At 42.0% G+C, this 13,722-nt stretch overlaps 1 protein-coding gene across 6 annotated transcripts; it reads right to left on the minus strand.

The window, feature by feature from the left end:
* Positions 1 to 2,808: 2,808 nt before the first annotated feature.
* On the minus strand, positions 2,809 to 13,015 carry gtpbp8 (GTP binding protein 8). 6 transcript variants are annotated; one of them, XM_076081900.1, is made up of 8 exons: positions 12,891 to 13,015; positions 12,136 to 12,336; positions 11,876 to 12,029; positions 10,163 to 10,261; positions 9,541 to 9,671; positions 7,605 to 7,704; positions 5,465 to 5,583; positions 2,809 to 2,980 (listed from the first exon to the last, which is right to left on the minus strand). In XM_076081900.1, exons 2-8 carry the CDS (start codon positions 12,303 to 12,305, stop codon positions 2,890 to 2,892), a joined length of 864 nt encoding a protein of 287 aa, XP_075938015.1. In that variant the 5' UTR covers positions 12,306 to 12,336; positions 12,891 to 13,015; the 3' UTR covers positions 2,809 to 2,889. The 6 variants fall into 6 exon arrangements, with proteins under 6 accessions (XP_075938015.1, XP_075938017.1, XP_075938016.1 ...); XM_076081902.1 differs by having other exon boundaries at positions 12,136 to 12,330; positions 12,891 to 13,007; XM_076081901.1 differs by lacking the exon at positions 12,891 to 13,015 and adding an exon at positions 12,734 to 12,835.
* Between the last annotated feature and the right edge of the window lie 707 nt (positions 13,016 to 13,722).

Genomic DNA, 13,722 nt, shown 5'->3' on the forward strand with positions numbered 1-13,722 from the left:
AAAATCCCTTTGAGGTTGTTTTGTGTCTCTTTGTGTCTCTTTCTAGACATTTAGTGTCTCTTTGAGGTTGTTTTGTGTCTCTTTGTGTCTTTCTAGACACTTAGTGTCTCTTTGAGGTTGTTTTGTGTCTCTTTGTGTCTCTTTCTAGACACTTAGTGTCTCTTTGAGGTTGTTTTGTGTCTCTTTGTTTTCGTTTTATCTTTCTTTCTGTTCCTTGTGAGTCTCTTCCTGGTTGGTATGTGTCTCTTTGAGTGACATTTTATAGGTGAAGGCCAGGGGGCCCCTGTCACCCTGGGCCCCTGAGCCTATGCCCGGTAGACGTGTTCAGTAATCCATCCATGGTTTCCTCTTTATGATTCACATTCTTGTCCACATCTCATGAACAATAAAGGGGTGTGTAGGGTATTATTCTTTCTGTATGTCTAAATGAGTATGAGTAAAGATCAGTGAAAGACTTATGGTAGCCCTTCAGAGGGAGTCTTATCATGTCTTTATCTTTATCTTTATCTGTCCCATCAGCTTTTATCGTTTTCTCTACATCTGACTTGTTCTTCATGCAGGATGCAGTAAATTTTAAGTATCTTTCTGCTGTTGGAGTGTGAATGAGTGTGCGAAGGTTTGTGTCACGTCAAGGCCATTATCTTAGGTGATCTGATTGCAGATAACAATCTAATCTGATAGGTTCAGGTACCTGCTCTGCAGTAAATAAGGAAGTGGGAAACTGTCCCACTGACTCACTACAATGAGAATTCCAGCGTGTGACCCTGACCTCTTGTCAACCAGCTTCTATAAAAAGTTTATGACTGCATATCTGCTGATCTGGTATGTAGTCTTCTTGCATTGTTCTTTGCAGACTTATGTTTCCCATCTCGTTTATACCTCGTTAGTTAAACCAACTTGAGCAACTCAAACCCAGAGTGTAACAGTTTGCGGCTCAGCAGAATTCTGGAAAATGTCCATTTTGAGTTTCAAGCTATTTTGAAACTTTTGCTTTTTATTTTCAAAGTAAAAGACAACTGTCCACAACTTTCTTTCTTTCTTAATTTAAAACAACACATTTCTGTGACTTCTAAAAAAATGTGTGATCATTTTGGTGAGTCGTAACATAATGCATGATTTATTTAACATTAAGAATTCTATGTTTTATGTTTGTGTCAAAAAAGCATCCTCTAACTCTAATGTAGAAGAATAAGCAGGGAAGAGGTTCAATGGGTGTGAATAGTTTGTATCACTATTATCTGCACACCAACAATGAATGTACAGAATTAGAACACGGTTTATTTAACAGCTTTTGATGAAAGAGGATAAATAATGAAAGAGGCCAGTTCAAAAGAGGTTGTTTAAAATTGAAAAGCTTAAGGACGTAGACTTTAACAGACATTATTTTGTCATTTCTACTGTCAAATAGATCAGGCTTCACTTTAAGTGGTATAAAACGCTTGTAATGGTGAGCCAGGACTAGAGGCGCTGCTGCCTCTAAGGGAGTCAGATGGCGTAGCACACAAAGCGACAAAGTCTATAGAGGAGGGAGGTCAGAGGATGGATGTGTCAAAGAAACACAGGACTTTCACCTTATTTGAACCTGTAGTTGCGTAACTCTCGTACTTACCTAACATCACATGCTAAGCTCCTTACAAACACTCACTTTATGTAACAAATGTACTTATTTTAACCCAAACCAAGATCTTCCCCTGAACCTGAACAGGTTCTGCACTGCAGGGGTAAGTGCACCGGTCGCACTGCTGCTGGACATTTGTAGGAGGAAAAAATGAAAAATAACTTCTGGGAAGATATATGAACCTTTACATGAAGATAAATACAATATAAGACATACAGTAATTATTTATTATAGGGCTGCAACTAACGGTGTTTTCTCCGTTAATGAAATGTTTTGTCTTTAAAATGTAGAACGACATGTACAGTAATCTTGCAGTCATGGTAATAATTCCACACGGCACTAGGACACGTATTCAAATGACTTATCATGTATGACTTCATTTTGAAATTCTTGTTTCATTTGTTAACATATTAGACTTGATGTTTCTTCAAACAGGGAATTTTGGATATAATTATATTTCTATGACTGCATGAATCAGAAAATACTGTCAACAGCCAGACCAATGTTCTGCCATGTTTACTGGAGTAACATGTTCTATAAACCAGGCTGTGGATTATAGATGAACAAACCCCTCTGTGAGATCTTCAGACTATCGATAGGAATGAGCCGGTATGAAGAGCTATGAACTGGAGACTAGTGTCTCAAAGTACGGGAAGAAGTCATTTTTAGAAAAACAGCCTGTAAAGATATGCATTATGAATCATTTATATTATTATTTAAATTATTATAATAACTATTTTTTGAACTACAGGTTTTCTGAAATATTTAAATATGCAACTAAGACATTATCAACCGCTGACTTTTGGTAAATTCAGGTCCAAACGTCTGTCATTCTTCCGGTCCACATGCTTCTGTTGAGTCGTCTCTTTAGTTTGTTTTTCATAATTGGGACTTCGTCCTTTAATTCCTGTGAAGTGAAATCTTAATGCTAAAACCTGCAATGCTGATATAGACGGTGCTGTGCTTCTTGCACTGTGGGGGACACCTGCTCCTGACCCAACAGGACAACGGTCCCGTGCACAAAGCTTCATAAAGAAAAGCTTTTCCCAGTTGGGTGTGGAGGTTGACTGGTCTGCACAGAGCTCCATCCAACACCTTTGAGATGAACTGGAACGGTGTGGTTCATCTGGAAAGAGAAATCTAATCCGTAATATTAAACAGTAAAAGGACAACCAGCCAGACCAACAAAGGAGTGTTTGACATTTTATTAGAAAATAAAAGCCTCTGAAGCAGTTGCATTGTGGGTGTGCGTGGATCCAGCCAGGCTGAGCTCAGCTCTGAGAGGTGTCCGTTAGCTTGATGCTCCCGGTTACATGAGCAATGAAGCACCTCAGGAGGTAGATCCCCCAGAACTGGAGGGAGCTGTTACAAAGAGAGACAGAGACAGACATGTAAAACAGCAATAACAATGCTCAGTTATTACGCTCAACACTTGTGCTGTTGATCAAGTCGAGATTGATCTCTGCGTCCAAAGTGCAAAGTGATTCTTTTGTGACATGCACAGTTCCCTCCAGAGTTATTGGCCCCGTTTAGCAAAAATGAGCAAAACGAGATGCGAAAAAATGTCTTTGTTGTTTATCCTCATGATCTTTCATTCAAAATATTCACAGAAATCTAACCTTTAACTGAAGTAACATAATTGAAAGAAACATTCAATTCTTATCATGAAACAAATAGTTTTCTGAAAAATATATGTGCCACAATTATTGGCACCCCTTCATTTAATATTTTGTGCAGCCTCCCTTTGCCAAGATAACAGCTCTGAGTCTTCTCCTATAATGCGTGATGAGGTTGGTGAACACATGGCACTGGATCTGAGACCATTCCTCCATGCAGAATCTCTCCAGATCCTTCAGATTCCAAGGTTGATGCTTGTGGACTCTCGTCTTCAGCTCATCCCACAGATCTTCTATGGGTTTAGGTCGGGGGACTGTGATGGCCATGGCAAAACCTTTATTCTGTGGTCGGTGAACCATTTTTGTGTCGATTTTGAGGTGTGCTTCGGATCATTGTCCTGCTGGAAGTCTGGCAGAGGCTGTTAGGTTTTCATTCAATATCTGCTGGTATTTTATGGAGTCCATGATACCATGTATCCTAACAAGATGTCCAGGGCCTTTGGAAGAAAAACAGCCCCACAACATCAAAGATCCACCACCACACTTCACAGTAGGTATGAGGTGCTTCTCTGTATGGCTATCTTCTGTCTACGCCAAACCCACCTTTGATGTTTGTTGCCAAAAAGCTCTATTTTGGTCTCATCTGACCATATAACCCGGTCCCATTGAAAGTCCAAGTGACGTTTGGCAAACTGTAGGCGCTTTAGTTTGTTGTTGATTGACAGCAGAGGCTTTTTTCTGGCAACCCTCCCAAACAACTTGTGGTGATGTAGGTGGCGTCTGATGGTCGTTTTGGAGACTTTCTGACCCCAAGACTCAACTAACCTCTGCAGTTCTCCAGCTGTGATCCTTGGAGATTCTTTTGCCAGTCGAACCATCCTCCTCACGGTGCGTGGGATCAATGTACACACACGTCCTCTTCCAGCTGATTCTTAACATCTCCCGTCGCTTTATACTTCTTAATTATTGCCCTGGTAGTGGAAATGGGTATTTTCAACTGTTTAGAGATTTTCTTATATCCTTTTCCTGATTTGTGCAGCTCAACAACTTTTCGTCGCACATCGTCACTGTGTTCTCGGGTCTTTCCCTCAGTGATGAATGACTAAGGGAATTTGGCCTGTGTCACCTCATATGTATACCCCAGTGAAACAGGAAGTCATGGTTGACCACTTAAGAGTTCCTAATCAAACAGGTGAACTTAAAAATGTAAAATATGACTGGAATTATACTTCAGTTAGATTTTAATCGTGACATTTTCTAGGGGTGCCAAGAATTGTGGCACACATGTTTTGGAGAAAAATATTTATTTAACTTTTTTTTTTTTCTTTCAATAATTTTACTTCAATGAAGATTTTTGTGAATATTTTGAGTGAAAGACCAAGAGGATAAACAGCAAAGACAGTTTTGCTCATATTCACTCAGGGTGCCAATGATTGTGGAGGGCGCTGTAGTTCTCGTCCTTATTGTTTTCATGCAAAGAGAAAAGCAGATTTTCAAGTTGCAAAGTGCACGTTCAACTACATCCAACACATTCTTTGCATTTTGTTATAACTGTGAAATTCCCCCAAAGTCAGCAGAAGTGTTGAGTTTTAATAAGGGCGTAACACCTTTGAAAAAAAGATCTACATGAAAACCATTGATTTTTAGATTATTATTCTCATTTTCACTAATAAACACATCAATATGATTCTGGTGAAAACAGTGTGAAAGTCTGTAGAAAGAGATGGGTCGGTCAGGACGTCCTTGCAGCACCGCGATACTTCATCTGAAATAGTATTTTGAGACACATAGAATAAATATTGCTCCTCCTAAGATGTGAAGATTGCAGAAGGCCATATTGCGATTTCGATATTTTCATTAATTGAATAATTTAGATCCCAAGTAGCACGATGGACCTTTTTTTCCTCTGAGTTTTTCATTCTTCTCGTGCATGAGCAGTGAAGCAATGCACAGTCCAGCCAACGCTTCACACTATTCCACTAAACTAGGAGGCAGTAGCACACAAAGAGATGCTGCAATGCACCAACGAAGAAGAAGACTGGAAGCTAGGAATCAACAATTCTGGATGGAAAGACTTCAAAGAAATCTACTTTGTAAATGTTTTATGATGAAGGATCAATGTTTGTAGGATTAACTCATGGTTGATGTTTGATGAGCTTTGTTAATGCTAAGACACATGAGATATGATCAGCCTTGCTCTTTAAGCAGTCAAAGAGAGCGTGACACTCACCTGACCAGGAGAGGCTGGGGGAAGCAGCTCGTGGTTTGTGTTTTGACCACCTCCTGAAGATCCATCAGGTTTGTCAGCAGTGTTCCGTACCCACATTTGTCGATCTTAGTCACCACCAACTGCACAACAAAATGTTTGGCACATTACAACTCTACCGGCATGGAAAATAAGAACAATGGAGAGAGACTAGACGTGTCAGCAAATCATTCAAAGTTACAACAGGGAGCATTGTGATTGATGGATCAACCACTCCACAGCTGAGATTACTCCACGGTGGAGTCTGTGTTTTCAGGGATGTAAACTCCCCATTTCTATTCCCACAGGTTTCAGTGTAGGAGCTCTGAACCCTTCTGGTAGAAGATGACTGAATGCTGAATGCACAGATTTCATTGGTTCACTAAATTCTAAGCAGTCATCCACTACAGTCACTACATTACAACCGACTGAGCCGCTGTTCATGCTTTACTGCATCTCATCCCATATCATCACAACGAAAACGAAAAAACTTGTATCTCCACCAGGCGCAAACCTGGGAGATTATGTGTTCGCTGAGTATGTGTGCATCCGTCCGTCTGTCCACGGTTAATCAAGCAAACTACCGGATCCATCAGTCTTATATTCCCTGTGCTCATGTATGTTCAAGGAGCTAACGTGGTAATTGCGGTGAAAAACATTCGATTGACTCTTTCATACCGTCACTGACTGCTGACTGACTCCTCTCCACCGGCTGGTAGAGGCCACAACTGATCAACAACTTACAGGAGTTGTTCCTGTCGTCGGTCCAGTAGCATTCCTGATATACGTTTTCATCTGAGCTGATGCATATGATCTAGTGGCAGTACATGTACAGTGTAGGTTAAAGTTGGCCCATCCACAAACACTGATGCTCCCCAAGACCCAAGAAGTTCTTGTGTCTTGCTTCCCAAAGGTGAGAGGAGAGTCTGTGGGATTACAAACCTGTCTTTGGACTAGTCTGCAAAATGTAGATGAATACTCTACTGAGTGCAACTGTCTTCAAAGTGTGTTTCAGGTATGAAGGTGACTCTTTCAGGCCATTCCTTCATGCTTCCTTTGCCTTTCAGCAGTGAGAGTTCGTCTTTGTTAAAAGTGGTACTGTCACAGCCTTACTAATGGTCAAAGTGTTTAATAACCGGAGAGCATGAATAATTGACTGCAGAGTGCTTCATTAGAAGGCCTCAGCGGTGGCATTTCAGAGGGAACAGCAGTTCTTAAATAGCTGAGCGAGAGCGTTCAGCATTAACTCACTGTGGACTTAATGATGAAGATTTGAAAGAAGAATGAGTAAAATGTGAAGAGGAGGGGGAGAAGCTGGTTAGCGTCAACGCTCACCAGCTTCACCAAATACTGGTGAACATTTCCATCATGAACAACATGCAATCTGCTGTTCCTCAAGATTTAAAGGCGCAAGACGTACGATCTGGTCCCGAGACATTATCAACACAATGTGAACAGTGTATCTACTGAGATGAGCATGCTAACCAGCTAGCCCCGGTCCATCCAGTCTTGTAATACCACTCGTACCTCGAGAGGCGTAGTGAGATGAAGACGTAGAGCTGTCTCCAGGCGTGTCAATATTACATCCATGGTCTGTGTGTGTTTTGATGGTTTGTTAATTGGATTAAATCCAACGCGGCAGAAACGAGAAAAGAACGAGCACCCTCCGTTGGGAGGCTGCTCTTCAGTTAGCTCCAGTTGAGCCAGGGCCCCGGCACACAGGGGCCCGCTGTGACTCCCAGCTCTTTGGTTTGTGCGGCAGGAATCTGAGCTGCTGACTTCCAGAGCTGCAGAATGCTGACCGCTCTACTGGCGGCGGAGAGGACAAGACAAAGGTGCAGGTCGCTTTGTCGTTTCTGACACTTTGGATTTAATCGGATAAACAAACGATCACAGTGTACAAGGACCGTACAGCCCGGTGAGTGTCACAGTGAACACACAGGTGGCTAACGTAAGCTATAGTCACAGTGGCACAGCGGATGCAGGTTTCTTTAGGTTTATTCAGGCAGGTACTGCGTGTCCTCACTCACAACGGGGGTGGAAGAGATTCTGATTTGCGTATCGCAACATGCAAACACACACCAGACTGTGTTAGTATTTCTTAAGAAGACAGTGTGTGTCCTACCACGTATGGGCGTCTCATCTCCTCACACATCTCCAGGGCGATCATGTCAGCCTTCTGAAGACCGACACTGCCGTCGACCAGCAGGAACGTCCTAACCAGACTGACAGAAGATACATGTAGCAAAGAGCAGGTTAATGGATGTGACTGATGAGTTTCCCCCATTCAGAGAAATAACAACACAAACGTTGAACTAACAGATCTCCAGGTGCACAACAAAGCGGAAGTCACAGCAAACTTCCTAGGCCGCCATGGATGAATAGCATTCATTAAGACTCAGATCATCCGTCTAAGTGTTTGCTTCATCATCACAAACACATTCTGAATGATTACACAGTACCACCTGGTGGACCAGGTCACCACCCACTGGTAGTACCAACCCAGAAGGAAACTATCTGTGGCATGGTCTAATATAACAAATATGACTTTGTCAGAGTCATACGCATGCAGGATATATCGGCATACAAATCATTTCTCCTGAGAGGCTGACTGCTGTCATCCACAAACACTATCGCTCAGTTTCTCACCACTAGAGTGGAGAAATGCAGTAAATATAGCAGTAGAGGCCAAACAGTAGAGGACATTATTATTATCAACACAAGAGGTCAATCTCATTGCATTGGTACTAGAAATGTTAATATTGGCTTTCTATTAGGTCCCAGTTCTAAGAACCTGATTCACTCGTACCCGAGGAGGCAGAGCGCAGACACACACACACACACACACACACACACTCTGAGAAGCCACGCTGATGTCGAAGGCTTTGTCTGGACTCTGTGTGTACGGGTGGTAGGGAATATGGTTTATGTTAACGTTGATAGATTCTACTGAGGTCTGTAGTTATATTTTACTGTGTATGTCATCACCCAAAGAAATCCTCAATATGACAAACGTGCTTCTCTAGATGAAATAAGTCAGTCTTGTTTTGGACCACCAGAGGTTTTCTCTTTAGGACTTTAGGACGTGACGCTCTGGAGTTATTGGAAATGTTTGGATCACACGAGTTGGAAAGAAACCTACGCAGCCACCACTGGAATCTAACTCTACAAACAGTGGAATATTATTCACGACAGAGTCTGTTGGTATCTGGTACCGACAACGTTATCTTCACTTCACCTGTGTCCTCTGCTCTGCTCCGTGTGTGTGTGTGTGTGTGTGTGTGTGTGTGTGTGTGTGTGTAAACACAAGAGCAGATGATATGATTGTGTCAAATTTGGCGCTCATCATTCGCCTAATCTTTATCTGCAACTGTGCAGAAACACTGCGTTCAAACTGAATGAATACACGTAGAAAAAAAGAATTCAATTGATTTAGAATTTGAAAGTCAGCGGTGTAAATGAATCTTGGTTGTGTGTACACGGCTCACTAAAAAGAGGACACCAACGTCTTTGTTAAGGTGCTTCTGCAGAACATGTCTCTGAACATTCTGCCTCGTGCTTTCTTCTTTCTGAAGGTTAAGAGACGTTCTTATAAACAGCGTGAATAATAATCATACCTGAATATTTTCCTTTTGTGACGAACAAACTCAACGTTCTATAACGTTCTATAACGTGTCGGCCCGGCAGCACGTTGTTGAGTAGTGTTGATACCTCCTGAGTACAGTGTTTCTAGTGTTTTGGTAGAACTCATTATTTGTAATTCTGCATCCTTTCCTTTGTAAATAGTTAAATCCAAAATATTTCAACCAAAGAATGTGAAACTACAGTCAATAAAGAGCAAATCATGAGCATTACTTTCCCACACCTAGATACTCGTTCATGTATGGGACGCTACTCGTACTTATTTGGAGACAGATGGTCTGTGAGGGTCTTACTTTGGCCCTCCAGACATCGACCATGTGTGTGTGTGTGTGTGTGTGAGGGCTACTTATTGTCTCCGTTTGTGCTCAAACCTGTGACTCTAGTATACCAACAGGACTGGACTGGAGTACATGTCTTACTTCTTCCTGGTGTGCAGATACGGCTCCACCATGTCCACAAAGTCTGTGGGTGCTCTGTGTCCGTAGCCTGGCATGTCGACGATGGTGAAAGCTTTGCCCACTCTGAAGAAGTTCATCTTCTTTGTGTGACCCTGAGGAGGACGGGCACAGAGAGACAGACAACTCTGTATCTCTTTATCTCACTTTGCTTATTTCATTTACATATAGAACGTAATGCAATATTATGATTAACAATAGTTAAATGAGAATAGTTAGAGAGTAGATACAAATATCAGAAATTTACTTCTTCTCTTATATTAATAAAGAAAGATATTGTAAAACTGTAGAAAGGATGTAAACAATCAGAAGTATGTTGTCTCTTGTGATTGAGCATTTAAATAAAACTAAATAAACAATAAACACGCCCTACAATGTGTTCAGATCATTAATACGAGGCAGTTTGTGATGCTAAGGACCCATTATCAGGTGATGAGGTTCTGTCCATGTGTTAAAACGGGTTTAACTTCAAAATAAAAAGCAGACCAGCACCAATCTAACTCTACACAATGTTACCTCACATGAACTACACATGCTGGACCCTGAGCTGAAACACGCATGCTGTGTGTGGGCTGGGACTACTCACTGGAGTTTTGGAGACTCGGACCTCTAGCTCCGGAGTCAGGGAGAACAGAGCTTTGATGAGAGACGACTTGCCCACGTTGCTTCTGCCGATGAAGCAGACCTGAGAATAAACACAAGTTCCTTAATCCTGTAACAGTCACTGCTGCTGTGTTCATAATGGTAGAGATGTAACAGTCTGGTAGAGTTTGTGCTCGAGTATTTTACTTCAGGTTTTCCTCATTCAGTGAACACTTCAGCCAGCACACCTGCTCCGAGTGTTACGGGCCGCTACGATTGGCTGCTACCACTTTGCTGCTGCAGTACCAAGTCCCACAGGACACGACTCCGGCTCATCCATCTCTCACACACTCGACAGATGGATGGAGGCTCACGCTGCCAGTGAGCCTCACATACATCATCCTCTGACAGAGCGGTGACTAACTCGGCATGCCAAAGAGACCGCGCTGTCCCGTCAACACCATGTTCAAGTCTGAGCCCTCCGGTCATCACCTCTGTCCAGAAGGTTATAAATCTGCTCATTTATTATCAAGTGTCAACTCCTGCTTGATTATGTATGAGGCTGCAGAAGGGTAAAGAGACATTGGGCTACATCTTTCAAGGGCTGAGTCGTGGGTGTGTTGGGTCGAGGAAGGGTGAACAACCACGGGCTTAGAAGTTGAACAAACAAGTTCACGGTGAGTCGGAGGCAGGCCTGGGTCGGTTAAATGACTTGAATGGATTCATGGGCTCTTCCGTGTTGACAGTCGTGTGGAGGCATTAAATATGCTCTGAATTTCAAATTTAGCAGCTTTAAGGATGGAGACTTTGGTGCATTAGCGACATAAGGTCAGTAAAGATGAATCTGTATTTCTGAGGTCAATCTGACTGTGACACAACACCCACAAGGAGTTCTGCTCACGACGGAACAAGCGGCCACTTTAAAAATGAACAACTCCACTTATGATCTTTACAGAGGTCATCAATTCCATTTCCTTCACAGCGTTGCTGTACAATCTGATTTGAAAATGCCCAGAAGCGTTCTTTTGGAAATGTATTTACAGCAAACGGTATAAAATGAAAGGGAACATGTGTGAGAGCTGAGGCACGGTCTTCACTGTGTTCCATTGTCGGCCCCAGTATGACCACGTCCGCCGCCATAGGATCAGATATGGTGTAAATTGTACCGTACACCAATGTGTGCCATCTCTAGCTACCTGTTAATACCAGCAGCCCCTCAGCAGGTAATCAGACCCAAAAGCAGCCCTGCATTAGAAATAGCACATGGGTTGACGGGGGCGTGTTGCTACAGGTTACCAGTGATTGGTCAAATCCATGAGTTTGAAAGATTATCAGCAAACTATGGAGGGAGGATTTTACAACTCTGGGAAATGATCACAGCAGCAATTACTCTCGTGCGCGAGGTAAACAGCAGGAATACGTGTTCATGTTACAAAGAAATCTACCGGGAACGTGCGCTTGCATGCATGTGCTTGGTCAAAGCAGCATCTTGACAGATTACTTCACAGCAAGAATTGAGCAAGATTCAACTTGTCTTTACCCAGACGACCGTGCGGTTCAGCTGTCTGCGTTGGCAGCTCTGCTGCACCGTCACACTGACCTCATCCAAATGAACGAAGGGATCAGCATGTTATTAACGCAGAGCCAAGACAGCCTTAGTCATGACATTTTGGCAGCACAGTTATTAATAACAGTGTGACTGGGGCTGCCCGCTAACCTCAGGCGGTTTCAGTGCAGGTACATGGTCCATCCTCTCTGCAGAGATGTGGTAATCAATCTTATGAGACGGAGACGAGTAGAAGAGCTTCTCTGCTTTAACCATGTCCTCCAAACTGGGATGAAAGAGCTGGAACTGTGTCCTGTCCACGGACCTGAACAAAAAAATCCACTTCAGGCTCTGAAAGAATACATCTACAAAGACATGTGCCCTCTTGAATTATATTATATATATATATACTATATATTAAAACACACTACCTGTCCAGGTAAACCTCCAGTGCACTAAAGGGGTAAAGTAAGCTTTGCACTTTCTTTTGGGAAAGCGCTGTAGCTTTCTGAAGCGAGGCGAGTTTATGGACACTCTGCCAGGAGACGGAGCAAAGCTGTGTCCCAGGCTGAAGCCACGGGGACAGCCGGAGACAAAACATCTTCCTCTGCAGTTCTCAGAGCAGCCTGCAGCTGGGAAAAGGACAGTGTGATTATCACTCAAAACTGTCATGGAAGTGCAGCCTCATCTAACAAATGTTTCAGCTTTAATTTGAGTTGATGATCTGCTGTCAGCCCTTCTCAGCTAGAAGTTGATTTCATTATTGTCAGAATGTAAAGTTTGCATGGGTACTCCACAAGCCAAAGGCCTGTCGATACTTCAATACAAGTGTGAACTAGCTTTGGGTCACTTTCTGACCACACATCTGCTGATATCACGAGGACATCACAAATGTAAAAGGACACGAGACATACTCACGAGCGAATGTTAAATTATACGTTTTAAAAATACAACGCAGACTTTAAGTTCCTTCATAAAAAAACACCACCCATTTATAAACGAAGTAACGTTAGCCTGCTCGGTGCCTACCGAATACGTTGCTCATAAATGTGTGACATTTGCTGTCAACCGGATGTTGTCCCTCACCAGCTGAAGAAGACTGGTAGCTAGTGCTAGCAAGCTAGCACAGCATTAACATTACGTTATGTTATAAAACGTCCAAATGCGGGTTCATTTCACGACTTACCGAACTTCCAATATGTTCATTGCTTAAAAATGAATTAATAAACCCTGGTTTGGCTGTAACTGCTACACTGACTGTTAAGAATTGTTTTCACTGTCCTCCATGTTGCGTGCAGCGCTCAAATAAGTCCGACTAAAACAATGAAAATTAAAAGTTCCGTTGTTCTTGTTGTTTTATTTGATAAACTATTCGGATACTTAATTTTAAAAAACAACTGAAATAAAAGAAAAATACATTTCTTTATAATATACACAAAGTAAAAACTGGACAGAAACATAAAAAGTATTTTATAATACTTTATATATTTTATTTATTTGTATATACTGTATTTGTTGGTCTTTTTATAAACAGCAGCAGTAGCAGTACTTTCACTTCCTGCTCTTACTGCTTGGAAACTACTGTTGTGCCTACTTAATTATGTTGCAGACAAGTGGGTATGCACAATGATTCCAGCTAATAATTATGTTACTGGTTCATATAATCTCTCCTCTGCCTCCGCTTAAATGAAAAATATACACATTTAAAAGAGAAACAAAATACTTTTTGGATGTTTGCTACTAAAATCATGTTTTCATTTATATCATTTTTGCAGTCAAATTTGAGACAACTACAGAAATAAGATGGAAACCATTATTTTAAAAATGTTGGCACTCTTTGTTACATCTCAACATCCGGTTTTCTTGGGAGATAAATCAAAAGTGTGAGACCTTGAGAGTAACAGACGATGAAATGACACCCTAAAACAAGGGTTTTGCAATTACATCTCTATCCCTGTGCTATTCTAATATTGCATTGGCGATCGGGACGTAATTAATGAGCGTGAATCCTCTTTTAG

The sequence above is a fragment of the Anarhichas minor genome, unplaced genomic scaffold, assembly GCF_050575085.1.
Source record: "Anarhichas minor isolate MPS153535 unplaced genomic scaffold, ASM5057508v1 ptg000087l, whole genome shotgun sequence".
Taxonomy (NCBI): Eukaryota; Metazoa; Chordata; class Actinopteri; order Perciformes; family Anarhichadidae; genus Anarhichas; species Anarhichas minor.

Bases quoted from the DNA above. Each gene is read 5' to 3' on its own strand.
- gtpbp8 (XM_076081900.1), bottom strand. From the start codon at position 12,305: ATGTTTTGTCTCCGGCTGTCCCCGTGGCTTCAGCCTGGGACACAGCTT. The intron at 5,584-7,604 runs GTAGGACACACA...TTTGTTGTGCAG, and splicing joins AGATGAGACGCCCATACGTG to TTGGTGGTGACTAAGATCGA. The intron at 2,981-5,464 runs GTGAGTGTCACG...TCTTTGTAACAG, and splicing joins CCCCAGCCTCTCCTGGTCAG to CTCCCTCCAGTTCTGGGGGA.